Source organism: Rousettus aegyptiacus, unplaced genomic scaffold, assembly GCF_014176215.1.
Source record: "Rousettus aegyptiacus isolate mRouAeg1 unplaced genomic scaffold, mRouAeg1.p scaffold_m13_p_3, whole genome shotgun sequence".
Classification (NCBI taxonomy): Eukaryota; Metazoa; Chordata; class Mammalia; order Chiroptera; family Pteropodidae; genus Rousettus; species Rousettus aegyptiacus.
This window is the reverse complement of record NW_023416306.1, coordinates 39,430,586-39,458,531: the sequence shown is the minus strand read 5'-3', so window position 1 is coordinate 39,458,531 and position 27,946 is coordinate 39,430,586. Positions and strand designations below refer to the sequence as shown.

The window sequence follows — 27,946 nt, the reverse complement described above, 5'->3', positions numbered from 1 at the left end:
TTTCCTGAGAAAGAACACACAGAGGAAAAGTGGGTATGGTGAGTTCACAGTTCAGTCTAGCAAACTCAAGGCACGATCAGACATTACAAAAGCATGTAGCAGATACTTACAATTTTAGGACTAGAGCTTCAGAAAATAATCAGAGATAGAGATAGAATTGACAATTTTTTTTTTTATCTCTAACAGATAGTGTTACAATCATTGATTAGCCATACAAGTATAAAATATTTCTTAAGTGTTTACACTTGGATATAGCTTAGGTTTAAAAATTATTAAACCTAAAATATAGGTGAAATGTAAACAAAGAGTGTGATATTTAAATATATGGATTTGTCACTATCTTCTTGCAACCTGCGCCCATTTCAATAAAGCTAAGTATCTATTCATTTCACTAATCTTGTAAAACTGGTGATTAATTTTTTCAATAGAAATATTTATCAAGCTCATGAACTCATTCCTAGCATGTTTTTCCTCTCAGGACCATGTATCTAGGAAAGCCAACTTCTTTAAGTTAAATGTACAAGTCATAGATAATAGTATATGCTTGCTTTGCATATATGATCTATATGATTTGTATTTTTTGTATGAAACTAGTTATTGTAAATATCCTTTTTTCAATTACAGTTGATATACAATGTTATGTTTCAGGTATACAATATAGTGATTAGACATTTTTATACTTTATGAAGTGATCATCCCCGTAAGTCCAGTATCCATATGACAGCATGCATAGTTTCATTGTAAACCTACATTTGAGACAGTACATTTGTAAGAAAAATATTCGTCTCTGGAAAGCCAAATATCTTGATTTGTTTCCAGAAATTTAAGATGAAAATATCTGTCTGTGTTACCTATCTCTAAGAAGAATGTGAAAATATAAAAATGTACTATAATAGTTTTGAGGGAGGCAATTTTATTGTTCTAAAGCATATAATCATATAATTTAATGTTTTCAAGCATATCGTTTAATCTTTTATGCAGATCACTCCTTTCTCTGAAGCCAGAAGACAAGGACTATCAAATGTGCGAAGGAATAGACTTTGAAGAAATTATTAAAAATGATGGTACTTCTCTAAAGAAGAAATGTAGACCTACAAACCCTTCCAAGAAACCATTTATCATTAATGTTGTTCCAGAAAAAGATGTTTTGACATCTCTGTCAGTGTATTCCGAAGATGGTTGGGACTTACCATATGTATTGCATCTGTGGCCACCTATCCTACTCCGAAATCTTCTTCCTTACAAAATTGCTTATTACTTAGAGGTATTCTGGAATTTTGTAAATGCCTTTGTGTCTTTGATTTTGTAGCTTTAGTTAATTTAAAATTATGAACAATAAAACAGTGTTTTAAAGTTATAATAAAAGGTATAGTACTAGTGATAGGTAACAATTTCAAATGGAAATGTTTCAATTATGTTGTATAAAAAGAGGATTTAAAAAGAAATATTTCCCACTGCTTTACCTTAGAAATCTAGCTACTAAGTTGAATATAAATTACACACACAAATGAGATATGTCATTTAAGAAATATTTATGAGAGTAATATATATTCCTATTAGAAAGTTTAGAAAATAGAGATAATAAAAATTACTTAAAATCACATCATCTGAAGGTAACACTTCAGATAAAAATATTTTAGTTTTAGAATATATACTTTTAAATCTTTTCCATGCCTGTATATTTCATATCTTATATGGATGGATACTAATTTTTTAAAAAAGTATGAGGATTTACATTAAAATAATATTTATGTACTAGACTTAAATGGAAAAAGTGCTGCTACATTGTATTAGTCTCAGGCCGGTTTTTAAAAAGGATTTTATGTCCTATAAAGATACTTTCTCTTTTAAATCTTTGTTTTAACAGATTATGCCCAATTACTTCCTATTGTTATAACAGGAATCTCTCCACCTTAAGGTTTTAATATTCCATTTGCCATGATTATCAAAAATAAAGTAGTTCTTCATTGTAATCTATTATTTTTATTATAGTTTATTAATTATTGGATTTACTATATGTTTATACTTCTCTGACAAATTTTTTGGGGGAGTGACAGTAACATATCTGTGATAAGAGAATATCTGTTTTTCCTTATGGTTGCCAGATATAGTGGTTAAGAATTGGCACTTCACTGTCAGATAGATTTGAGGTTTAATCCTAGCTCTATCATTTACTAGCTGTATATCTTTAGGCAAGTTATCTTTCTAAATCATTTGTCTTAGTCTATAAAATGTGGACAGTATTAAAACCTACATGATTGGGATACAGGCAAAATAAATTAGGTAATGTATGTAAAGGATTTAGCACAGTGTTTGATAGGCACATGGATGCCTTTTATTTACCTCTCTAACATCACCAGCACTACTATTCTATTTTTGTAGAATATTAACATTTCAAGTACTAGAGTTTTTGCTTTAAATAATTTAAAATTTTAAGATCAAAAGATTTCTATGTTACAACAACTGGAAGGAAACAGGTTAGAGATGCTGGGAAAACTGCTGATATATTCAGACATACTATCTATGTTCCATTCCCATAGAACTTTTAAATTTGATGCTTTCGGGATCACATTCTGTTTGCTGGTTTTCAAAGGGTCTGATCAGTTTTTAGGAAGACACTTTAGCTGTGATATGGAGAAGGGATTAGAGGAGACAAGAGCAGTTAGTAGATTTAAAGTGAGAAGAAACAATGATGTGAACTAAGGTAATGGAAGTGTGGGTGGAGAGAAATGAACAGTTTTTAGAGATATATAAGATGCGTAAACAATCTGTAAACAGTGACTAGAAATGCATGATGAGGGATTGTTAAAAATCAAGAATAGGAGTTAGTAAGGATTGCTTATTTTGAATTACCATCAGTTTTCTCATAGACTTCTCATTATCTTTTAGTTTTCAAAACTAAAATCCCTAATGGATAAGATTTTAAAAAACGTTTTACTAATTGGAGTGTTTTATAATGTTTATTAGTTCCTGCAGAGTTTAGCAATGTTATTTAGTTTTATCCTCAAACTTGTCTTTTGAGGTCCATCATTTTATAAATACAGTTTATAAATTTTATAAATACAGTAACTCAAATCTCAAATAATTTATAGAAGTTAACATAGTTGGCAGATTGAGGCCTTGAATATAAGTCTTCTAACTTGTTTTGACAGAGGTATTGCAAAAGCATTTTGTATAGCATTTAGAATCCTTAAATGTAAGTTTTTGGCATGTTATTCTGAAACATTTAAAAATTTACTGTATTTTCTTTTTATTACAGGGAATTGAACATAGAGTTTTTACTTTGGATGAAGGACGTTCTGCCCAGATTTGTACTGTGCAATTTGATAAAGCCCGGCTACATTTAAAATTACTTGACTATCTTAATCATGATTGGAAAAGTGAATATCATATAAAACCTAATCAACAAGATATAAGTTTCATCAATTTTACCTGTGTTACAGATATAGAAAAGACAGATTTAGATATTGCTATCCATGTGACTTATAACCCTGGCCAGACAATTATCGCATTTCATAGTCCTTACTGGATGGTCAATAAAACTAGTCGAATGTTACAATATAAAGCAGATGGAATTCATCGAAAGCATCCACCGAATTATAAAAAGCCAGTTCTCTTTTCTTTTCAGCCAAAGCACTTTTTTCATAACAATAAGGTATGTAGTTTTTTTTAAATTTTCATTCTTTTTAGCTATTTATCAATCCTTTTTAGATTTTAGAATTTTGAAGAATAAAATATGAAACAAAAATAACATTTGTTAAATATTGGAGGTTAATGAGATTAAAAAGATGAGACTTTATTGCGAAATGTTTAGTACGTTAACAATGTAATATTATGCTAAAAAAGAAAAATTATTCAATTTAGGTAGAAATTTTTAAAGGTACCTAAATTGTAATGTATTTAAATTACTTTTCCCTAGGTTCAGCTAATGGTAACTGATAGTGAATTGTCGGATCAGTTTTCAATTGATACTGTCGGTAGTCATGGAGCTGTTAAATGTAAAGGTCCAAAAATAGACTATCAAGTAAGTTCATTTTGTGCTTATCAGAAAACTTTTATTTAAACTATATCTATTGACTACTGAATTTTTATAAGGATGTTATGATAATGTAACAAATTTTTGTAATATTAATATTTTTTTTTTCCTTAGGTTGGTGTCACTATAGACCTCAGCAGTTTTAACATTACCAGAATTGTGACATTTACCCCTTTTTATATGATTGAAAACAAAAGCAAATATCGTATAGCAGTGGCTGAAGAGGGAAATGATAAATGGCTTTCTCTTGATTTGGAGCAGGTGAGTGGATAAATTTCAATACTATTCCTCTTTGTGTTTTCATTTTCTTTGAAGTTAGATAATTGAGATCACTAATATTTTAACTCCTCATCCCCCCATTTTGTTTCAGTTCCATGAACATTTTTTTATTTGTACCAAACTCTAGATATTTAATTATTAAAAATTGAACCCTGCCATCTGGGAATACATTACTTGATAAGGGAGGTATACATTTAACAATTACTAACCAAATGGGGTCAAATACAACAGGAGATGACCAGATAAGGTATAAATGTAAGAAAGAGAAGGAAATGATTTGTTCTCTCCCAGAAGCTTTCAGGAATGCCTTTATAGTGTAGATTAAGCCAGTTATTTTAAGAAGGTGCTGGTACTGGCTTAAGAGTGAAGTGTTTATTCTACTCCATCTTTAGCTATTAGATTTCTGTGTAAGAGCTTTTTGAAGGACTGCCTAAGGTTGATAAAATATTTTGCTTTTGAAGAAATGTTACTTTAAATCTGTTAGGATTATAAGAGAAGTGTCTGCTATTTTTATTCATATTTCTTCTTGCTTTTTAAGCCATCCTTCTGGGATCATACTTTATGATATACATCCTTTAGAATTTCCTGTAGAGCTGGTTTTCGAGGAAAATGCCATCAGTTTGTGTTTATCCATAAAGGTTTTTATCATCATTTATGATAATTTTTTTTGATGATCAGTTTTTTTCTCAACATGTTACAGATTTTACTCCTTTGATTTCTGACTTCCATTTCTGTTGAAAATTCTGCTGTGGTTCTGTCATTTCTTCAGAGGTCATCTCTTTTTTTCTCCTTAATTGGCCTTTACGGTCTTCTCTTTTTCCTCAATATTTTGTAGCCATACTGTTTATCCATATATGGATTCCTTTTATATATCCTGCTTGAAATACCTTACTCCTAGATTCGCGGATTAATGTATTTCATACTTCCTGTAAAATTTGCAACTATCCTCTCTTTAAATATTGCCTTTCCTGTGTTCTATTTTCTCCTTCTGGGCCTTTAAATCAGACATATTCTAGACCTTCATGTTCAGTATGCCTTCTCTCTTGATGTCTATTTTATATTTTCCATCTACATAACTTTTTGCTGCATTCTAGATAAATTCTACATCCATATCTTTGATAAACGTTTACTTTTACTGTGTCTAAACTGCTGTTTAGCCTTCAATTGAGTTTTTATTTGAATAATTAATTATATTTCTCATTTCCAGAAGCTCTATTTTTTTCAAGTCTGCCTGTTCATTCATTCTTTCAGCAAATATTTATTGTGTACTCCTTATGTTCCTTGCAATACATCTGTTAACAAAATTGCAGGTCCATGTCCTTGTTTATATTTCAGTGGGATGAAGGGAAACACTGATAATACCATAATCAATTAGTAAAATATATAGTTTGTCTAAAGGTGACAATTCTAATCGGCAGGGGGGGGGGAGGGAAATAAGATGGGCAAAAGGTTTTAAGAGTTCTAATGAGCAAGGGGTGGGCTATAATTTTACATAAAGTGGTTGAGGACAGGACTCATTGAGGTTACATTTAAATGGGCTTGGAGGAAATGTGAGAGGTAGCAATTGGCAGGCCTCATATGAGCTGGAGCTGAGCTGCCAAGGTGTTGGAGCAGTTGGTTAAGACAAGCCAAAACCAAAACGAACATAAAATCAAGTTTTTGATCACTTACTGGGATACCTTCTAAGCCTTTTGCAGCCTTAACCATATCCCATGTCCAGTGTCATTAGTTACCTTTTATGTTTGACTGAAACTGACTAAGGTACTTGACTCTAGGGTCAAGTGGTGATAATCAGGTATCACAATATGAACAGTCTCATTGAAATATACAAGTCACCAGTCTGGTCAGGGCCCATCACATTAAGACAAATTTTACATAATAGATTACAGGCCAGGTTGGTTCTCCATTCCTGTGATGTTTTTTTTCTTTCTTTTTTTTTCTTTTTAGCTCTTTTCATTGTTTCTAGCTCCTATTATCCAGTCTTTTTTCTGGGTACACTGACTGTCGCCTATTCTTCTAGTTTGGTTTCTGGATCACTGATGTCCAAATTGTATCTTAAGATATTGAGCCTATTTCCTACTCTGAACTTTGGATATTTCTTTTGCTTGTTTACCCTTATTTGACTTCCACGACTCTGGATGTAATACATATCCTGACTCGACATTTGTGTGTACTTTGACTATTGCTTAATTACAAAATGATGCCTACAACCTGATTATGATTTTTAGTAACTGAGTGTTCCCTGGGTTTAAACTTAATCACTTGTTTCTCAGTTTTTGGTTTAGCTTACTTGCTGATTTTTTATCCCTTCTCTATTTCTGAACTACGTTAAAATCTCTGTAGTTGACAGTTTATAGCTGTTTAGCTAAGCAACCCAGTAACCAGAGCAGTGTTTAAGGAGATTTATTTTAAGGTTAAGTCTACTCTGGTGGATTTATTAAAATGATACATTTCTTTATGATATAATCTTTTAAATAATTTTATTTAAATTAATTTCAAGTATGCAGTACATTGGTTAGATATCTATATAGTTTATAAAACGATCCCCCCAATTGCTCCTTTCCTCCCCCGGCCCTCCACCTAGCTATCATATTAATGCTGACTGTATTACCTATGCCATGCTCCCCATTCCTGTAACCAGCTGTCAGCTACTAATTTGTACTTCTTTAGCCCTTCACCCATTCTCCCAGCCCCCCAAACTCCTTCCCCTCTGTCCATCACCAAATTAATCTGTTTTTTTTTAAATAAATATATGTAATATATGTTTTAGTGTATCCCCTTTTGGCCTGAGGATGCTTCAAATAAACTTCTTATTAAAGTTGAAAGAAGTGAAAGCCCTCCCAAAAAGATACATTTTAACAAGCAAGAAAATTGTATTTTATTGCGTCTGGATAATGAGGTAAGAGAAGCTAATATTACTTACTAGTATTTTATTTTATTTTTTGTTTCAAATGATTATCTCTGTGATATTTTTTTCCTTTCACCAAAAATGAACAAACTTCTTTTTGTAAAGGGAAAAAGTACTAAAAGGAAACTGAGACATAAAACAATTTGTTATACAGAACATAAGTCAGAGTGCCTAGAATATACCACATCCGGAATTTGTCCCATCTGTATACAATAATTGAGAACATGGTTTCCCAGACATACAGTATAAAATCCTGAGTTGCTTCCTAAATCATCAAAAAATATTTTATGAATAATTTTATTGTTAGTTAATATTATTTGGAAAATGATCACAGAGAGTGTTTTCTTTTTCTTTATTTCTAGCTTGGAGGTATTATAGCAGAAGTTATTCTGGCTGAGCATTCTACAGTTATTACATTTTCAGATTATCATGATGGAGCAGCTACATTCCTGTTAATAAATCACACCAAGAATGACATTATTGAATACAAGCAAAGGTAAGAAGATTGTAAAAATACAGCATATCCTGACGAGCAGAGGCTAGATTGAGACATTGAGTTTATGATGATTTCATAAATATATAAACACTGATAATGGCATTGTGGCTATGTAAAACAATGTTCTTATTTTTGGAAAATGTAAACTGAAGTATGTTAAGGGTAAAACTGACTCAATGGCTATACTTTTTTTAAATTGTGATTAATCGATGTGTAACATTATATTAGTTTCAGGTATACAAAACAATTATTCGATATTTGTATATATTGCAAAAATGATTGCTATAATAAGTCTAGTTAACTTCCATCATCATACAATTACATTTTTTTTCTTGTAATGAGAACTTTTAAGATTTATACTTAGCAATTAAAAAAAAATACAATAAAGTATTATTAACTGTAGTCACCATGCTGTACATTACATTCCATGACTTATTTATTTTATAACTGGAATTTATAACTTTTAACCACCTTCACCCATGTCATTCACCACCACTCCCCTCCCACCCCCACCACCCCACCCCACCCCACCCCAGCCTCTGGCAACCATTAATCTGTTCTCTGAATCTGTGTGTTTGGGCTTTGTTTGTTTGTTTGTCTGATTTTTAGATTTAACATATAAGAGAGATCATATGGTATTTCTCTTTCTCTGTCTGACTTATTTCACCTAGCATAATGCCCTTAGGGTCCATCCTTCTTTTTTATGGCTGAATAGTATTCTCTTGTATACATATACCACATTTTATTTATCTGTTCTTCCATTGTTTGGCACTTAGATTGTTTACATGTCTTGGCTATTGTAGATAATGCAACAGTGAATGTAGGGTTGCATATATCTTTTCGATAAAGTGTTTTCGTTGTGTTTTGAATAAATATTCAGAAGTGGAATCACTGGATCATGTAGTACTTTTATTTTTAATTTTTTGAGGAACCTCCTACTATTTTTCATAGTGGTCATAACAATTTACATTCCCACCAAGAGTTCACAAGGGTACCCTTTTCTCCACATCCTCACCAACATTTATTATTTTCTTTTCTTGTTTTTTTTTTAATAATAGCCATTCTGACAGGTATGAGGCGATATCTCATTGTGGTTTTGATTTGCATTTTCCTGATGATTAGTGATGAACATCTTTTCTTTTCTTTTTTTTTACACTTACAGCACCTGGTCTCCCTAGGTAGTAGAGCATCTTTTCATATGTCTGTTTTGGCCATCTGTGTGTCTTCTTTTAATGTACTTTTAAGTGTTTCAAAAAAGGAAAATGGAAGAATAGAAGCAAATATGGCAAAAGCTTGATCATTGTGGAATCTTGTGAGGAAAATGTCAGTTTATCATAAGAATTTTGTCCATTTTTCATATTTTTCATGTTTTTAATAAATATAAATATCGAAACTTCATTATTGTCTCCCAAATAGTAGATACCTGTAGTCTTCTTGCTGAGATGTGTGGGAAAGGACTGCTACATTTTTAAACTTCCCTACAGAGCATATTTAAATCTTGATTTTTCAGGACCACTATTAACATTTGTTTCACTTTGCTGTGGTACCTTATTCTTGTAACATTACAGTTTACTCAACTTTCTGTTCCTGTACTTATGGGTCCCAGGCTGTCTTGAATTTATTTTGTCTGACTCTTGTTTGTTTTCACCTGTCACTTAGAAAAAGGTTACCGACTACATTAGATTTAGCATAGATAAGATAAAGTAATTGGAATAATTTTTTCCATAATTTGTGTTACACAAGTTGACAAAGTAATTTCAAAGACCTGAAGACCTTTATTTCCTAAGTAGGACAAATATTTTCCTTGAAATATTTTCATTCTTTTCTCAGAAAATCTTTTTCATTGTATAAGGAAAATTTTCAATCTGCTGTTAATCAGAACTACCTCAAATCTCAATTAATGAACTCAGAATTAATTAAGTATTATTTTGGGAAGTCCATATATTCATTTGGTGCACTTAATATAATGCATATTTTTACTATTTTTTAGTTCTCTCAGTGAAATAGAAGATTTCCTCCCTCCTGGAAAAGCAGTATTTTATACATGGGCTGATCCAGTGGGCTCTAGAAAGCTGAAGTGGAGTTGTGGAAAAAGCCACGGTGAAGTAACACAAAAAGATGTATGTATTGGGCGATTATTACGGTTTTCTCAGAAGCTTTTTTTTTTTAACATGGTATTCTCTTTCAGCCTTGCTACTTTTAAGTCTCCAACCCATGAGCATAACTTACATGGTTTTTTTCTTGCAAGGGACATGTAAGTATCACCGCACTGAGAGAAACTTAAAAGTATTGCTTCTTACCATATTACAACATGCTTTCTTGACTTATTAAGACCTGCTATAAATTAGCACTTGTACTATTTTACCAGTAATATAACAACTTTAGAGCTTTTTAACTCTGTTTACCCCTTTCATCTTATTTACTATTTTTTTATTTCTAAAAATGTTAAATTCCATCAGAAATATTATAACTGTTTTTATACAATTAACATTAACTTTTTGCCACTTTTCATTCCTGCCTGTCTTTATATTTTCATTTGGGTTCATTTTTCTTTAATATTTTTCTGGTGTGAGTCTCTATTTATGCATTTGTCTAGAATGTCTTTATTTTGCCCTTTTTTAATGTGGATTATTTTTGCCAGATGTTATATTTCAGGGTTGGCATATTTTTTTCTCTTCACCTTAGGACTCCACCATTACATAAATGTTACACCTTTTACCATGTCCTTATGACTTTTTTGTGGTGTTAAGTATTGTTTCATCCTTTTTTTTCTGGCCTGTTTTTTACTATACTTCTTTTGCTATATTTAATCTACTCTTAAAATCATATATTGAGTTCTTAATTTTAATTATTGAAATTATCACTTCCAGGATTTCTATTGTAGAAACTTTTGTTCCAAAATTCCATCTTGTTACATAATTATTTGAATGTATTAATAACAGCTGCTTTAAAGTCTGTCTCATAATTCCAATATCTGGATCTCTTGTGGATATTTTTATATATCTTTCTTTTTTTTTTTCCTTTTCACTCAAACTCATTTTTATGCATGTTTAATTTTTACTCTGTGTTGGATGCGATATATGAACATTTTTAAAGAAAATTTGAAGCTCTGTATGATGTTCTCTTTCTCTAAAGAAGGTAAGATTTTACCTTTGTCGGCAGCCAGTTTAAGAGGTTTACTTTAATCCAAATGGGGAGTGAAATGATTCAAATCTGGTCTTAAGTCCTTGGCTAGTTAGAGGACTAGTCTACTTCCAGTTGATTCTGGTACCCAAAGAGAATAGCCCTTTGAGGACTCGACTAAAAGCCTAAGCTGTTGGTCCCTGCTTTTTGGTTTGCCCTGCACTATAATTCTTGTTCTTCCATTTCCTTGAAATGGGAACTACCCAATATTTTTCTGGTCTTTGCTTCTACTTGTATATTTGGCAGTTGCCTTTTGGAGAAAGCGACACCCAAGTTCACTTTTATTGGCTTACCACCTCTCTCATATTTTAGCCTCATTAATTCTCACTTCTTTGCCAGCTTTTCTATTTTTTTCAAACATTTAAATATATTTGTGTGTGTGTGTGTGTGTGTGTGTGCGCGCGCGCAGCTTTTGTTCTTGGCAACAGAGTTGGTACAAGAACACCTGGTCATCAACTGCCTGAGCAGAAACTCAGGATATCTTTTTAAAATGACACTTGTTAGCATATGAGAATGTAATGGCATTTTGTATATTGATTTTGCATCCACAAAACTCACTGAATTATTAATAGTGATTTTGTGATTTTTATTTTTCTGTATGGACAATTATGACACTTAACAAATATGAGCGTTTTGTTTCCTCTTTCTCAGTCCTTTTATCTTTTATTTCTTTTTGCCTTACTGGACTGGCTAGGATCTCTCTATACTGTTGAATAAAAATGATGTTTACAGATATCTTTGCCTTATTTTTGATCTTATATACCTTTAGCATTTCATCTTTATGATTAATCTTTGCCAAAATTTGCTGTTTTTGTTTTGTGTCATTTTGTTTTGTTTTGGAGAATTTGATAAGGGGTTAAAGATCATTTCATCTAGCCTTTGTTTGCCAAAAGTTTTTATTATTACTGGGTTTTGAATTTCATAAGATGTTTTCTCTCATATAGGTGCTGTTTTATTTGCATTACTTTTCTTTCTTGCTTCAAATGTCTATCTTGGATTACTTTCTTTTGCCACTGTTTAATTCTTTATGTAGAATTTCATTCAATAAATCTCTGTTGATTGTGAAATTTAGTGGTTTTTATTTGTTTTTAGATTTATTCAGGAAAAAAGATTTTATTTAAACATTTAAATAATCTTCTATTTGATCTGTTGATTAGTACTTTTTGTGTACATGTTATAATGATGATTAAAGTTTCTAAAGATAAATCTGAGATCCACTGCACAATATTAGAAAGACTGCTGAACTGTTTGAAAATATGTTAGTGTTTTATTTCTCAATTTAATTTTAGTGATGTTTTATTTTAGAAAGTATTATGAGTAACATGACTGTTCCTAGATACTGATTTTATAGTAACCACTCCAGTTTTTAATTTTAGTGGATTATAAGATGAATGTATACTATATATTAAAGTTTTATATTAATCAGAATATTTACTTGACTGGAAATTCATGGCTGACTTTTAATTATTAGAATTTGCTATATTTATTTTGTCATTGAACATCAAGACCCTGATATCAGCACAATATTTATGTAAAAGGGCTTCCTGCAGAATTATTCACGTGTGATGAATATCCATGTCTTTGTAGAGTATGCAGTTGAGTCAGATACTTTTTATCCTATTTAATTCAGCTCTGTAAGGAAATATGAATTTCTGACTGAACAACTTAACTCATGACACATTGATTAGTCTTAGTATAAAGGAGAGAAAGTAATACTTTGTGTTATTGATAAGCCTACAAAGAAAGACTATTTAATTACTTTTTATCAAGATGCTAATTTAAAAGTACAATTGCCCTGTCTTACTGATTAATCACTTTATAATAATAACAGCAGAAGCTAACATCAAATGATTCTAATTAAGAAAATTTCCAAATGTTACACAGATATTATTAATTCATTTAGTTTGTTTGCCCCTATGAAGGAGGTACCATTATTATTCTAATTTTTTAAATGTGAAATCTATACTTCATGTTAGTTGGGACCAAACTCTAATAACTTTTTTATTTTTTCATGTTTTTATTTTAGGATATGATGACACCTATAAATTTGGGGAAAAAGAATATTTATTTAGTTTCATTCTTTGAAGGCTTACAGCGCATTATTTTATTCACTGAAGATCCAAAGGTATTTAAAGTGACATATGAAAGTGAGAAAGCAGAGTTAGCAGAGCAAGAAATTGTGTTGGCATTACAAGATGTTGGAATTTCTCTCGTCAACAATTATACAAAGCAAGAAGTAGCCTATATTGGCATTACAAGGTTAGATGCATTATAATTTGGATAAATTTAAATGATCAATTCTTAATTATCAAGGATAATGATTGTAAAATTTAAAATAACTTAAGTTAACATTTATGTTTTGACTATTCATTTAGGCTAAGGTAATGCTAGTTTAAAGGTGCTCGTGAGATTTTTTTTTTGCCTTTTGAGATTAACATATATCAAAAATCAGATTTACAAATTCCTCATTATGTCGTTCATTATCCCAGTTGTCTAAAAAGTTAGACTATAGAATGTTTAACATCAAAATTATACTTTTTTATTTAACGTATCATAAGGAAATGTTTAATTGTCCATTACTACTTACCTAGTGCAGAGTACATTGTAGATGCTCCATAGTTGTTCGAGGAATAAAGACAGTTACCTTCTAATTTGACTTTGGAACTTTACAGTCTAATAAGTTAGTACTATATCATTCCCCATATAAGTCATCACTAGTAAAATTCTTTTTTCCCTTGTGTCCTTAATATTTCTATTCATAAAATAAAATTAACATATGTATATTAGTGTCTAATTTTGAGAGTATTTCTAGATTCCACTCTCTTTAACCAGGATAATGTAGTTTTAATCTTTTACTTGACTGAAACTCTTAAATAAATGTGTAAATTAAAGTTATATAATACAAATTTAAATTTGTTTTTCTCTGTAAATTTATCTAGAAATACCTCTGACTTCTTATTGAATGGAATCCATGCCATTTAAAAAGGAATATTAAAAACTTTTCCTAGAAATATTTATTGTTCTCAGAAAATGTGTTCATTATTTAAACAAAAAGGTCAAATAGAAGCAGATACTAAGCCTGTTAAACTTGTTATGTGCTATGTCCTGTGTTGTAACATCCATGATGTGAATGCAATCTAGAATAGTACATAGTTCCTACCTTTCTGTTTATTAAGTGAATATAAATTTTAGAAGGAATAAACAAGTAGAATAATTAAATAAAATTAAAATAATTTGCATACTTAAACAGAAAGAGTGAAGTAATTTTAGAATATGCATAGATATTTTTTATTCTGTAGTTAATTCTTTTGGCAATTTTCCCATGAATTAGATTTGTTCCATTCACACACTCTCTTGCTAATTACTGTTTCACATTTTGTCTCTTTTTAAACTTTCATTTCCTCTCTCAGGTTACTGTCTTGCATCCCATTTCACTGAGAGAATTGAGCAATCAAAAGGGACCTTTCAAAGACCAACTCTATGTCAACTTCCTATTCACCATCCTTTTTTAACTACATAAAGCCCTGACATACTTCCCCTAGGTTATCATGGGTATATCATTTGGGTTCTGTTTATAAAATATTTTTCTGCTTTTGCATTGTATTCCATTCCCTCTTGCCTCTTTGAGACATTGAATCAGCAATTCTTTTTCTCCCATGTCAACAATTTTTGTTTCTCTTTTGGATTGTTCCTATCAATATTATCTCTCGACTTAAAAAAAAAATTTATCTTTTATACTTTTATACTTTTCGCTGCTACCTACTGCCAATTTCTGTGCTTCTCTTTGTAGCCAAACTGCTCAAAAGTGTTGTGCATTACAAAAGAATTTAGTATATTCACTATCTCCAATTGTTTTTTACCCATTTTTTCTTTAACCACTCCAAATAAGCTTTTGTTAAACATACCGTGAAACCAGTATTATCAAGATCACCAGAGACCTGTGTATTGCCAGGTCTGGGTTACAATGACCAGTCCTCAAGATGCTTAAGTTCATGATATTTAAAACAGATCTTCCCTTGATACAGTCAGTGTCTTTGACGTGGCATCCAAGGTAACTCACCAACTTTGTTTTTCTTTCTACCCCAGCATTCTCAGCTTATTAGTTCTTTGTCTTCTTCTCAATTGCTTAATTTTGGGTGCCCTGAGATTCTCAGACCTTAGACCTCTGCTCAGTTTCAGTTTAATGATTTCAAATACCACGTGTATGCCAAAATTTTCTAGAAATATACTTTCAGCTAGATATTTTTCCTGAACTCCAGACTTGTATATCCAACTGCCTACACAAAATCTCTACTCAGATATTTAATAGACCTCTTAACCTTTACATACATAAAACCCAGTTCCTCAACTCCTCTTTCCAAAACCTGTCTCCCTGCTGGAGTTAATGATAACTGAATCCTTCTAGTTGCTCAAGTCAGAAACTTTGGAATCATCTTGACTCATCTCTTTTATCTCACATCTAATTCATCTAGAAGTTCTGTTCTGGCTCTACCTTCAAAACGCACATAGACTCTGACCACTGTTCCCCATGTCATAATTACCACTCTAGGCAGAGCCATCACCATTTCTCTCTTGGCTTACTACATTAAATTCCTAAAAAGTTTTCTTGCTTCTATCCGCCATTTCTTTTTCTTTACACCCACCCCAAATCAGTGTATTCCTAACAAAGCTTAAGTCATATCATGTCACTGATCTTCTCATAATCTTTCAATGGTTCTTCATCTCTGAATAAAACTCAGTCTTTACAATATCCTATAAAGCTTTCCCATTATTAGCCTTTCATTATCTGTCTTACTTCATTTTCTACTCTTAATGTGTTCCAGGTACACCAGCCTCCTTGCTCTGCTTTGAAGTCTTTGCACTAGCAAAGTCACTCTACCTGAAATGTTCTCCTGTTATGTGCTGGATAACTCATCTCCTCTAAGGTTGTTGAAATCTTACCTTCTCCTTGACACTACCCATTGAGCACTCTATTTTAATACTGCAACCTCCACCATTTTTTGCATATCCCAGTACTCCAGATCCATCTTATCTTGTCTATTTTTTCTTTCAAAAGCACTCCACTTCCTAATATGTTAAAATATACTAACTTACTGTATTTACGATACTGTCACTCCTCAGCTAAAATAAAACTCCAGAATGGCAGAGATGTTCACTGATAATAGATATTCCTACCACCTAGAATAGTACCTAAATAGGAATTTAATAAGGATTGGTTAGACGAATTCATATTTTTAAACTTATAATATGCTTGCTTATAACTGAAGATGTTAAAAATTTTTACTCAAGGTTTTGTAATTGATGTAATAAACCAGTTCAAATGAAAATGTAAATAAATTAGTACCATGATTTTTGCTTTTATATGTAAGTTCTGATGTGGTTTGGGAGACAAAGCCCAAGAAGAAAGCAAGATGGAAGCCGATGAGTGTAAAGCACACTGAGAAGTTAGAGAAAGAATTTAAGGAATATACTGAATCTTCACCTTCAGAAGATAAGATTATTGATTTGGACACTAACATTCCGGTAATATTTTTAAGTGTTAATATGAAGTTTCAACATTTATATGCTATAATTAGATTAATTATAGTGCCTTTTTTTTAAAGGAAAGTTTGATTTCCTTACAAAATAGTAAATCTTGTCATATATACTATGTAAAATATTTTAAAGGGATAGTTATCTGTATTAAAATCTCAGGCTTTCTCTTGAGATGCTAATGATCTTATCTGTTCCTTGGTTAACAAGCCAATAAGTTTTACTTATTTCTTTATTTCTAAAATTGTATATTTTATCACTTTTTTATGATATTTTAGTAAATTTGTTTAAAAAATGTTACAACCAAGCTGCACAGAATATATGAATATTTTTGTAAATTGTATGGATATGAACTATAAAGGATCTCAGTCTAAACCTAATCAAATATTTAGCCTATTATTTTCATTAATATTTTTTAAGGTTTTTGTACAGATTTCTAATTTCAATTAATTATGAATAAAGAGAAATACCATGTTTTTTTTTTCGGGGGGGGTGACATATTTTTCAGGTTCGCTTCACACCTAGCGGTAGTAACATGAAAATTCTACAACCACATATAATAGCTATACGAAGAAATTATCTTCCGGCATTAAAAGTGGAATATAACACATCTGCACATCAGTCATCATTTAGAATTCAAATATACAGAATACAGGTGAGTCTGAAAAGAAAATCAAATTGCATTTTAAAGAGACATAGCAATAAATATATTTCAGTGATCTGTTTTATCTAGCACTTCAGTTTCAGTGTGGAACTAGACTTTTTGATTCCTTCTACTTCTTAAATTCTGTTAGTCTAGTCAGATTTGTAATTAACATATGACTACTAACCTGCTTGTGTGTGTGTGTGTGTGTGTGTGTGTTTTGTCTCTCAGATCCAGAACCAGATACCAGGTGCTATATTTCCCTTTGTGTTTTATCCTATCAAACCTCCCAAGTCGGTCACCATGGATTCAGGTTTGTTTGTATTTTTATATTGCCATGAAAATGGTTGTATTAACTGTTTGGTTTATTTTACTATAAAATGTGAAATATAACTATTCTACTCAACTAGCTTCAACAAAACTCTTGAGTGAATACCAAAGAAAATATTAATTAGAGATACACATTTAAATTTTTAGGAATATTACTAATTCGTAAACTCCTTTAAAAGCCACTGGGACCTTTGAATAAATTGTAAGGAAGTTCAAATTCAGAGTGTTTCTGACCACAGGAACTATCCTGTATCACCAGATGAGAACGACCAATCCTTTCTTCCATCTTCTTCTTCCCTTTCACATTTCTTCTTTCTTTGTTGTCCCTCTTGTCTGCACTTTCTCTTCCTTCCCCAATACCCTACTTCTGTCCCCTCTCCTTTGGCTTTGTACCCGCACTTCCATACCACTGGCTCTAAACTATCTAAGGAGTTGTTCATTATCTGCTTGGAAGCCTTTTGACCAGTCCTTTCACCTAAAAGTCTGGGGCAAAACCCTGAAATCTGTGTTTTCACAAAGTCTCCCTGGTGATTCTAATACTTCTTGTTTTAAAATACAAATTTAAAGGATTAGTCGCCCTTAGAGCGAATACAGATAATTTTAAAAAAACGATCTTGGAGTCTGAAGGTAAGATTGTAATGGATCATGCAAATCTCTTTAAATGACTTTCATTAATACTAAAAGTACTCTCATTACTACAAATATTAAAACTATTATGACTTAGTCAATAATTTCATTGGCTATTGAGATGTGTACTGAATTTCAGGAATATGTTTATTATCCTTTGTTTAAAGCATCTTGGAATTAATTATATTCATTAACCTTTACAGCACCAAAGCCCTTTACAGATGTCAGTATTGTCATGAGATCTGCAGGGCACTCCCAGATAACACGTATTAAGTAAGTGTCTTAATACATTCGTTATGTGTCCCATAATGTTTTGATTTAAATATGCACATTAATTGTACTCTTCCAAAAAAAATTTCAGATGAGTCAAAGATTTAAGTTTGAAGTACTAAATTATAAAAGTCGTAGGAAAAATCTAATTATTTTATAATCTTGGAGAATCAGAAGGCTCTGAATGAAATACGTTTAGTTTTCAATAATAATTGTTTCTAAATTATTTTCTTTTTTGTTTTATTTTCCCTCTTATGTTTTTATAATTACTACATATTATTTTAGAAACAAGGAAGAAAATAGTACCTTCAAATTCAGTCACCGCTCAGTCCCAGCGATAGACCATTTACAGAAACATTCATCTGTGTATTACTCTCCTATTTCTTGTTTCCTCTACCCTATCACCAAAATGAACAGTCTTTATTCTCTTGTTTTTTTTTTTAATAATTTTATTGTATATGTGTGCTAAACATTACACTTATTAGTTTTCCATCTTTTTCCCCTAATTAAAATTTTTTTTTTTCAAATTGTACATATACTTCCAGGACTTGCTTTTTTTTTTTTTTTATTAAACTTTTCACTAAAATTTATTTTGTGGTATGTAGCTAGAATTTATTCATAATCACTAATATGTAAGATTCTGTTATATGACTTTATACCACAGTTAACAATTTCTTCTCTATAAGAATTTTTATACTTGAGTTTGTGGCTATTATAAAAAGTGTTACCATGACATTTATTGATTATTATTATTCATTTCTCTAGAAAGTCCTAAGTTTCAACCTTCTAATATTTAGTACCTTTTTCCTCATCTAATAATCTTAATGCAGTTAATTGATGATCTTTAATATTTTCTACTCTGTAATATAGGTACTTCAAAGTGTTGATACAAGAAATGGATCTCAGGTTAGATCTTGGGTTTGTCTACGCTTTAGCAGAACTTATGACAGAAGCCGAAGTAACTGAAAAAACGGAGGTAAGACACTAGTAGCATTGATGGAAAGGATTAGAGAAAGAGGAAAGCTAAGAAAAATGACATTATAAATTCTTAAAAGTATTAAAATAATTATGTTTCATCTTTAGAATATAATTTTTATTATGTGGTGAGTATATTAATAGAAATCACATTTTCATATTTTAGAAGTTAGAAGCAAGAAAAGTTAAAGTAGTCTTTTAAAGGCGAATTAAATAGTAGGAAAGGTTTTAACCAATAAATAGTACAGGAAAGTGGATAATCAGTCATGTTCATATCACTGTTTTTTCTATTTGATTTCCTGGGTTACTTTTTATTGATAATTTAAAAATTATAATCTGACCAGGGTATTTAATGAGAGAAGGCATAAGGCAAATGAAAGGTAATATCTTGCTTGTGACTGATGAGAAGACTATAAAGTCAGCAATGGGGTGGATCAGATATGGTGTCTTTTTCAGCTGCCTTTGTAGAATTCTCAGAATAAGGCAAACTGCATGGATAAAGACAAGGGAAAATATACTTTTTTTCTTTTAATAAGAGTTTGTGGATATATAGTTCATATACGATACATTTCATCCATTTAAAGTATACAGTTCAATGGTTTTTAGCATATTCATGGAATTAAACAACCATCACCTCTAATTCCAGAACATTTTCACCACCCCAGGAAGAAACCGTTCTAGCCCCATGTATCCACTAACATACTTGCTGTCTATAGGTTTTCCTGTTCTAGACATTTTATGTTAATGGAATCATACATTACGTAGTCTTTTTTGATGGACTTCTTTCACTTAGGATGATGTTTTTAAGGTTCATCTCAGTTGTCAAATGTATCAGTACTTCATTTTTTTTTTTAATGGCCAAGTAATATTTTATTGTATAGATATACTACATTTTGTTCTTCCATTTATCTGGTAATAGACATTTAAGTTGTTTCCTCTTTTTGGCTATAACAAATAATGCTGCTGTGAATATTTGTGTACAAGTTTTTATGTGGACATATGTAATTATTTCTCTTGGATGTATACCTAGGAGTGGAATTTCTAGAAACATGGTGACTCTGTTTAATTGTTTTAAGACTTCCAGACAATTTTCCATAGTGACTGTACCATTTTATATTCTCAGCAAAATGTATGAGGGTTCTGATTTCAACACATCCTCACCAACATTTGATGTTATCTATCCTTTTGACTCTGGTCATCCTAGTGGATGTGGAATAGTATATCATTGTGGTTTCACTTTGCATTTACCTGATGAGTAATTATTTTGAGCATTTTTTAATATTTTAATTGATCGTTTTCATATTTTCTATAGAGGAATGTCATTCTATTTAGATACTTTGCCTAATGTTTAATGGGTTGTCCCCTTTTTATTGAGTTGTAAAAGTTCTTGTATTTTCCGAATACAAGTCCCATATCAGATACATGATTTGCAAATATTTTCTCTCATTCTCTCATTTCATGTGTTATGTTTTACTTATGTGATGTTTTTTGAAGCACAAAAGTTTTTAATGTTAATAAAGTTACAATTATGTTTAGTTGTTCTCATGTTTTAGTGTCCTTTCTAAGAATCCTTTGTCAAATCCAAAATTATGAAGATTTATCCCTATAATCTAAGAGTTTTAAAAGTTTTAGCTGTTACAATTTAGTCTTTCATCCTTCTTGAGTTAATTTTTGTATATGGTGTGAGGTAAACGTTCAACATCAATCTTCAGCATTTGGCTGTTTTCAATTGTCCAGCACCATTCGTTAAAAAGACTTTTTGATTTGTTCTCCATTAATGGTCTTGGTACCCTTATCAGAAATCAGTTGACCATAGACACATGATTTTATTTCATTGATCTTTATGTCCATCCTTATGTCAATCCCACACTGTCTTGAATATTGTTGTTCTGTAGTAAGCTTTGAAATTGAGAAATATAAATCCTTCTACTGTGTTCTTTTTCAAGATTGTTTGGGATATTTTGGGTCTCTTTGTAATTACATATGAATTTTAGAATCAGCTTGTCAACTTCTTCAGAACTTGGGAGTCTGATGAGGATTACATTGAATCTACAGATTAATTCGAGGGGTATTGCCATCTTAACAGTATTAAGCCTTCCAATCGTTGAACATGGGTTGTTTTACATTTATGCAGATCTTTGTTTTTTTTTTTCAACAATGTTTTATAGTTTGCAGAATATAAGTTTTGCACTTTTGTTAAATTTATTTGAGTATTTTATTCTTTTTATAGTATTATGAATGAAATTGTTTTCTTTCATTTTTGGTTTGTTCATTGAAGTATATTGAAATTTTATATATCGATCTTGTATTCCGAAACTTTACCGAACACGTTTATTAGCTCTAATAGTTGTTGTGTGGATTCTTTAGGGTTTTCTTTATATAAAGATCATATCTGAGACTAGAGCTAGTTAGTTATACTTCTTCCTCTCTAATCTCGATGCCTTTTGTTTCCTGTCTAATTGCATGCCCTGTTAGATCCTCTAGTACAATGTTGAATAGAAGTACCAAGCATAGACATTTTTGCCTTATTTCTTATATTAGAGGGAAACTTTCAGTCTTTCTCCATTTTTTATGTTGATGGTGGATTTTTGTAGATGCCCTATTGCAGGTTGAGTTCTGTTCCTAGTTTGTGTATCATTTTTGCCATGAAAGTGTGTTGAAATTTGTCAAATGCTTTTTCTGTGTCTGTTGGAATGATCATGTGTGTTTTGTTTTACTGATATATTTTATTACATTGAATGTTAAAACAGTCTTGTATATTTGGGATAAATCCCACTTGATCATGTATATAATTTCTATTTTGCTGGATTTGGTTTGCTAAAATTTTGATGAGGATTTTTGTGTTTATATTCATAAGAGAGATTGATCTGTCATTGTAGGCCCGGCAGTCTGTGGTGTATATTATTTAGTCAGATGCTTTTTTAATCAGTTAATAGAAGAAAGGAAAAAGATTAATTATTGATACTCTCTTTTATAATTACATACTTACCTTTACCAGTGCTTTTTGTTTTTTAATTGGATTGCGATTACCATTTGAGGTCACTTGCTTTCAGCCTGAGGAACTTCTGTTAGTATTCAATCTGAGAATGTCTTTATGTCTCTTCATTATGAAATAGTTATATTGGATATACAATTTTTGGTCGACAGGTTTTTTTCTTTGAGGACTTTGAATATGTATTTGTATTGCCTTCTTGCCCCCTTGTTTCTGCTAGCAGGTCAACTAGTAATCTTACTGGGGTCCCCTTGTAGGTAGTAAGTTGCTTTTCTCTTGTTTTTAAGATTTTTTCCCTGTCTTTATATCTCTATTTGCATTTATTACACTTGGAATTTATTGAGCCTCCTGAATATATAGTTTATTGTTTTTTAACAAATTTGGGAAGTTTTAAGCCATTATTTTTTCAAATATTTTTTCAACTTTTCTTTCTCTCCTGTCCTTCTGACACTTCCATATTGCATGTTAGTATGCTTAATGATGTCCTACATTTCTCTTGAGACTGTTCATTTTTCTTCATTCTTTTTTCTCTTTTCGTTAGATTGTATAATATGTAACAGTTTACCTTAAAGTTCACTAATGAAGTGAAGCATTTAGTTTAGCATATAATGAAGCATTTAAATTTGTTCTACCAATTCAAATTCACTGTTGAGGCCTTCTAGTGAATTTTCCATTTTTTAAATTATACTTTTCAAGTCCAGAATTTTTTTTTTATTCTGTTATATAATTTCTCTTGATATATTGGTATTCTCTATTTCTTGTGACATTATCATCATACTTTCCTTGACTTCCCCGAAATGGTATCCTTTAGTTCTTTGAACATATTTACAATGGTTACTTTGAAATCTTTTTCTTTTAAATCCAATCTGGTCTCTCTCACAGGCACTTTCTGTTGTCTACTTTTTTCCCAGTGTATGAGTCATACATTCCTGTGTTTTTTTTATATCATAATGTTTTATTGGAAACTGGACATTTTAGATAATAAACTATAACAACTGTGGGTACTGGTCCCCCTCTCTCCAAGGCCTATTATTATTATTAGTTTATTTTTTCGTTCAGCGACTGGCTGAATTACTTTATTGAAGTCTATCCCACTCACACCCCTTCCTTTCCCTGCAGTGTTTGGCTAGCCTTTGATGGTCCTCAGGAAAGCAAGGTTTTGGGATACTCACACCCACCCTGGAATAACATCGATTTTGTCTTATTAGCTCTTCCTCTCTTTCCATGACCACACCCACCAGTTAAACTTCACAAATCGTTATTCAATTGCTATTTTTTTTCAAAATGCCTTAATTAGTAAATTGCCCTATAGACTAATCCAATCAAATTTGGGCTTTTTTTGAAGAAATCAATCTGGAGATGAGCATTTGTTATTTGTTCTGAGCCCAGGAGGACTCCTCTAAGTTATCTTTTCCCGAGTTCTCTCATGAAAACTAACAGGCCTACAGTTTAGCCCATGTCTTCATCTTCATTAAATGAATAATTTTCCTCCTGGTTGCCTTTCACCACAACATCCACCATTTCCAAGAGCACTCTTAAGCTTGAATTTTTTCACACTGTTGTAAATGAAATCAATTTCTTCGAGAGGAGTTTAGGAACTATCTATTTTAAAGTTTATTTTTCCCCCAAGGGAAAATCTCTGAACCAGAGCTTTGGAGCTGGGGTGGGGTGGTGGGGAGGCTGGGGACCAAGGGTGATCAGAATCCTAGTATTCTTAGTGGTGTCACACTCCAGCAGAACCTTTGCTCCAAGAATGGAGGCAGAGCAGAAGCAGCAGCTCCCGCTCTCCCATTATTTAGCCCCAGGAGCTAGTAGCTGGAGGCAGGTTGGGAAGTGCTTACTTATATCATGTGCCTCCCAGGAAGAAAGCCCTCCAATTGGAGTCTAGGCAGAGAAAGGGCTCTGTGTTCTTGTGTGTACCAGTTTAGAGTGAATTCTGGCTTGTTGGGCTGAGAGGGAAAATTGAGAGAGTAATCTTTGTTCAAAAGCCAGACTCACTTTTCTTACTAAATTTTTATAGATTATCCTGAGTAGATATTTCATTTGCTTATACCCTAGCACAGTCACAGAGATGGTAAATATTTATTTTTTTAAATAAATTTCCAGTTTCACTGGGTAGATAGTCCAAAGAGCGCCTCACACTGTCATCCCAGAAGTCCATTTCCATATATACTTTTAAAAAGGCTGTCATTTTCATGTTTTTGTTCATAGGTTAAAATGTGAATGTTAGGGTATTGCTCAACAAATAGAAGTAACTTAGATTTGTGAGTGTTTGGAGGAGGAGTGTTGAATATCAAGAGTGAATGCACTAATCATTTTGTGCAAAATTATTTTCAGTGCTTTCCCCTTTCAATTATATTACTGGCCACCAGAGATATCAGCAAGGCATTAAGCAAAAAGCTAGAAGTAGACAAAAATTGTATTTAAAAATATATATTTCTAAAAAAATTTTGATGGATTGGATTAGTAGCTTTTGAAAATAAAATCTATAGTCACAGAAGGAAAGTATTAGTGTTCCTTAATGCAGGGATTCCCAACCCCTGGGCCACAACCAGTATCCGTTCTTGGCCTCTTAGGAACTGAGCCATCCACACAGCAGGAGGCGAGCAAGCCAGGCTTCACCTGTTTCGGCTGCTCCCCACTGCTAGCATCACTGCATTAGATTCTCATCATCATCAGGCATTAGATTCTCCTAAGAGCATTGGTCCCTGCTGCCAAAAAAGGTTGAGGACCACTGCTTTAATGTATTGGATAGAAACATAGAATATATGCTTATCAGTTTGTGAGTGACAGCCAGAATTTTCCTAACAATAGAGATGTTAGTTTCCCTTCGGAGGCAGTAGCTTTCCAAACATGAATAATGTTGAATCTGGATATTATAGGAAGTGTTCTGCAGTGTGTGAACTATTAATTGGCTTAAATACTTCATAAAGATAGGTCCTTTAAGTTTTTAATATTTTATGTTCCTTTATAGGTTGAACTTTTTCATAAAGATATAGAAGCTTTTCAAGAAGATTATAAAACAGTTTCATTAGTAGATTCATCACAAGTTAGTCTCTATGAATATTTTCATATATCTCCTCTCAAGGTAGGTTGAAAATATAATAAGTTATTTTTATAATCCTTGATAATCTAGGTAATAGCAAATTGGATCTCTTGGGGGGATGTAATAAAATTATGTTTTTTTAAGTATATAAATTCTGAAACTTCACATTTATAAATATAAATAAAGCAATAATCTTTTAAAACTTTTGTTCTTGTAACTTTTACCAGTTACAAGAAATAATAGTGGAGCTACCTACATATAAGCATTTGTTTACATGTTTATGTCCTGTCCTAAATTTCGACAGTTTTCAAAATTTTGTGTATGATGTATGTGTAAGTTTTTCTTTTAATCGAGTTATAAATGATGCATAACATTATATTTGTTTCAGGCATACAGCATAATGATTCAATATTTGACTACACTGAGAAATGATCATCACAATAAGTTGAGATGCCATCTGTCACAGTATTATAGTATTACAGAATGTTTTTTTCTTGTGATGAAAACTTAAGATTTACTTTCTTAGCAACTTTCAGATATGCAGCATAGTACTATTAACTATAGTATATAAGTTTTAAGTTAATTTATAAAGTAATCTTGATTTAAGATTTGAAGATTGAATGGAAGTAAATTTAAGTTCTTAACACAAAGTCTCTATGAGTTACATACATAATGCTTGAAGAAAATTATTATGCAACTGTCTGTACAGGATGTGTATGCATAAAATACAGAAGTGCTTTTTAAGCAGCTTCATCTTGCTAACTTCATTCTAGTAGTTGAAACATTCACTTTCGGAAATATTTGAGGTAATTTCAACAACTTCAACTTCTAGATTATTGTTATTAAGTGTCTAAACGTTAATATTTTCCTAGGTTTACCAAAAGAGTTGCATCGAACTAGATATACCATCTTACATTGCTGAATTTAAAATTTAAAAAGAGCTGCATTAGATTTTAAATTCCTTTAACTTTCAATTTATTAATTTTGTCATAATTCTCATAACTTCGAAATCTTATGTATGGTACAGTAAATTTTAAATAAAATTGACTTTTAAAAGCTAAAATTGTCACCATGAAGTAGTGGCTTAAATATTTATCTCTTTCTCTTTAGTTGCATTTAAGTGTTTCACTGAGTTCGGGTAAAGAAGAAGCTAAAGATTCAGAACAGCATGAAGGATTGATTGCAGTTCGTTCTTTAAATCTTTTGCTGAAGAGCATTGGCGCCACTCTTACAGATGTGCAAGATGTAGTTTTTAAGTATGTGTAATATTCATATCTATAAATTGATGAAAAGTCCATTTTATATATTACCTAAAAGTTTCATAAGTGAAAAATTACAAAATACATTGCAGATCATAGGCAAAATATGATTTTTACTGTTAAACGGAATATAATTTAAGTAACATATACTTGTTAACCCTTAACTATTAAATAACAGATTAATTACGAAATAACTACCTTAAGAAAGAGGGAAAGATTGCTAAGAAGCTGTGTATGTACCAAAGATGTATGCTTAAAAGATGTGGCTTCAAGGCTTATAGGATCCAGACTCTTGAAACTCATGGCAGGGGAAAATGAAGGGATCAGTTTAAATGTTATAGTTAAGAATTTACATTTTAATATAAGTCATAATGGGAGCTATTAGAGTATCTGACCAAAGAGATTCAAAGAGTCTGAGTGGAGACTTTAGATGAGTGTGACCTTTTCAAGTAGCACGGAGAACTGTAAGAATCAGTGAGTCCAATAAAAGATACCTCAATCTGAGTAAAGTTAGGTAACAGTCAAATTAAAGAACACAGGTTTGAAGACATCTAGAATAAGATGAGATTTCTGATCTTGCTGGTGTCTTATCTGCTAACATAGTACATCCCAATTTGTCATTTGGGTCTATCTATGCTGTGTGAATAGGTTATAAATTTACCTTGACTCATCAAGCTGTCAGCATCAGGCAGGACTTGTAGCAGTTGAACCCTGGCCATTCTTCAGCACCCTCTTCTGCTTACCTTAGTGTATCAAACATTTTCTTTGCCTGCTATGCTAGGACAGAGTTGACAAATGTAATAAGTTCATGTCCATGCATGGGATCCAAGAATCCCCTAAATATGTGTATATTAGGAGCTTTTCTGCGGATAAAATCCATAGCTTTTATCATATTTTTATCCCTTTCTTTGACCAGAATGTGCAGAGAGGTATGTAAAAGAGTAGATTTTCTAATTGGCATGGGAAGAATGTACTGAAAGGAAAGATATGGAGAAAAGTTTAAAGAAAATCATTTATTAATATTAAAAACTTTCTCTAAACATACACACACACACACACACACATATATATATTTACTTATACATTTATACGTTGTTTTTCAGACTTGCATTTTTTGAACTCAACTATCAGTTTCATACAACATCTGAACTACAGTCTGAAGTAATAAGACACTATTCAAAACAGGTTTGTCTGAGATTATTTTACAAAGGGACAGTAATGTAAAATAGTGAAAATAGTGAAACCGTATGTGTCTGTACATGTATGATGCAGATTTGGCAACAAAGTTAATAGTCGTTTTTAAAATTTTAAAACATGTTTTTTATTTTCAGAATCGTAGAAAGAAATTGAGCCCAACCACCATTTCAGTT

The 27,946-nt window shown here is 31.6% G+C and overlaps 1 protein-coding gene across 9 annotated transcripts in view; it reads left to right on the top strand.

Annotated features, from left to right (window-relative positions):
- The window catches only part of VPS13A (vacuolar protein sorting 13 homolog A), a 192,145-nt gene that overhangs the window by 117,581 nt on the left and 46,618 nt on the right, over nucleotides 1-27,946 (top strand). For all 9 annotated transcript variants that reach the window (XM_036218237.1, XM_036218236.1, XM_036218235.1 and 6 more), the window contains 16 exons: nucleotides 982-1,264; nucleotides 3,260-3,655; nucleotides 3,920-4,024; nucleotides 4,151-4,297; nucleotides 7,086-7,214; nucleotides 7,586-7,719; nucleotides 9,710-9,839; nucleotides 12,929-13,161; nucleotides 16,272-16,425; nucleotides 16,943-17,089; nucleotides 17,309-17,390; nucleotides 18,238-18,307; nucleotides 19,175-19,280; nucleotides 25,246-25,359; nucleotides 26,428-26,573; nucleotides 27,680-27,761. In XM_036218237.1, the coding sequence (XP_036074130.1) occupies nucleotides 982-1,264; nucleotides 3,260-3,655; nucleotides 3,920-4,024; nucleotides 4,151-4,297; nucleotides 7,086-7,214; nucleotides 7,586-7,719; nucleotides 9,710-9,839; nucleotides 12,929-13,161; nucleotides 16,272-16,425; nucleotides 16,943-17,089; nucleotides 17,309-17,390; nucleotides 18,238-18,307; nucleotides 19,175-19,280; nucleotides 25,246-25,359; nucleotides 26,428-26,573; nucleotides 27,680-27,761 (2,458 nt within the window). The remainder of the gene's footprint in view (nucleotides 1-981; nucleotides 1,265-3,259; nucleotides 3,656-3,919; nucleotides 4,025-4,150; nucleotides 4,298-7,085; nucleotides 7,215-7,585; nucleotides 7,720-9,709; nucleotides 9,840-12,928; nucleotides 13,162-16,271; nucleotides 16,426-16,942; nucleotides 17,090-17,308; nucleotides 17,391-18,237; nucleotides 18,308-19,174; nucleotides 19,281-25,245; nucleotides 25,360-26,427; nucleotides 26,574-27,679; nucleotides 27,762-27,946) is intronic.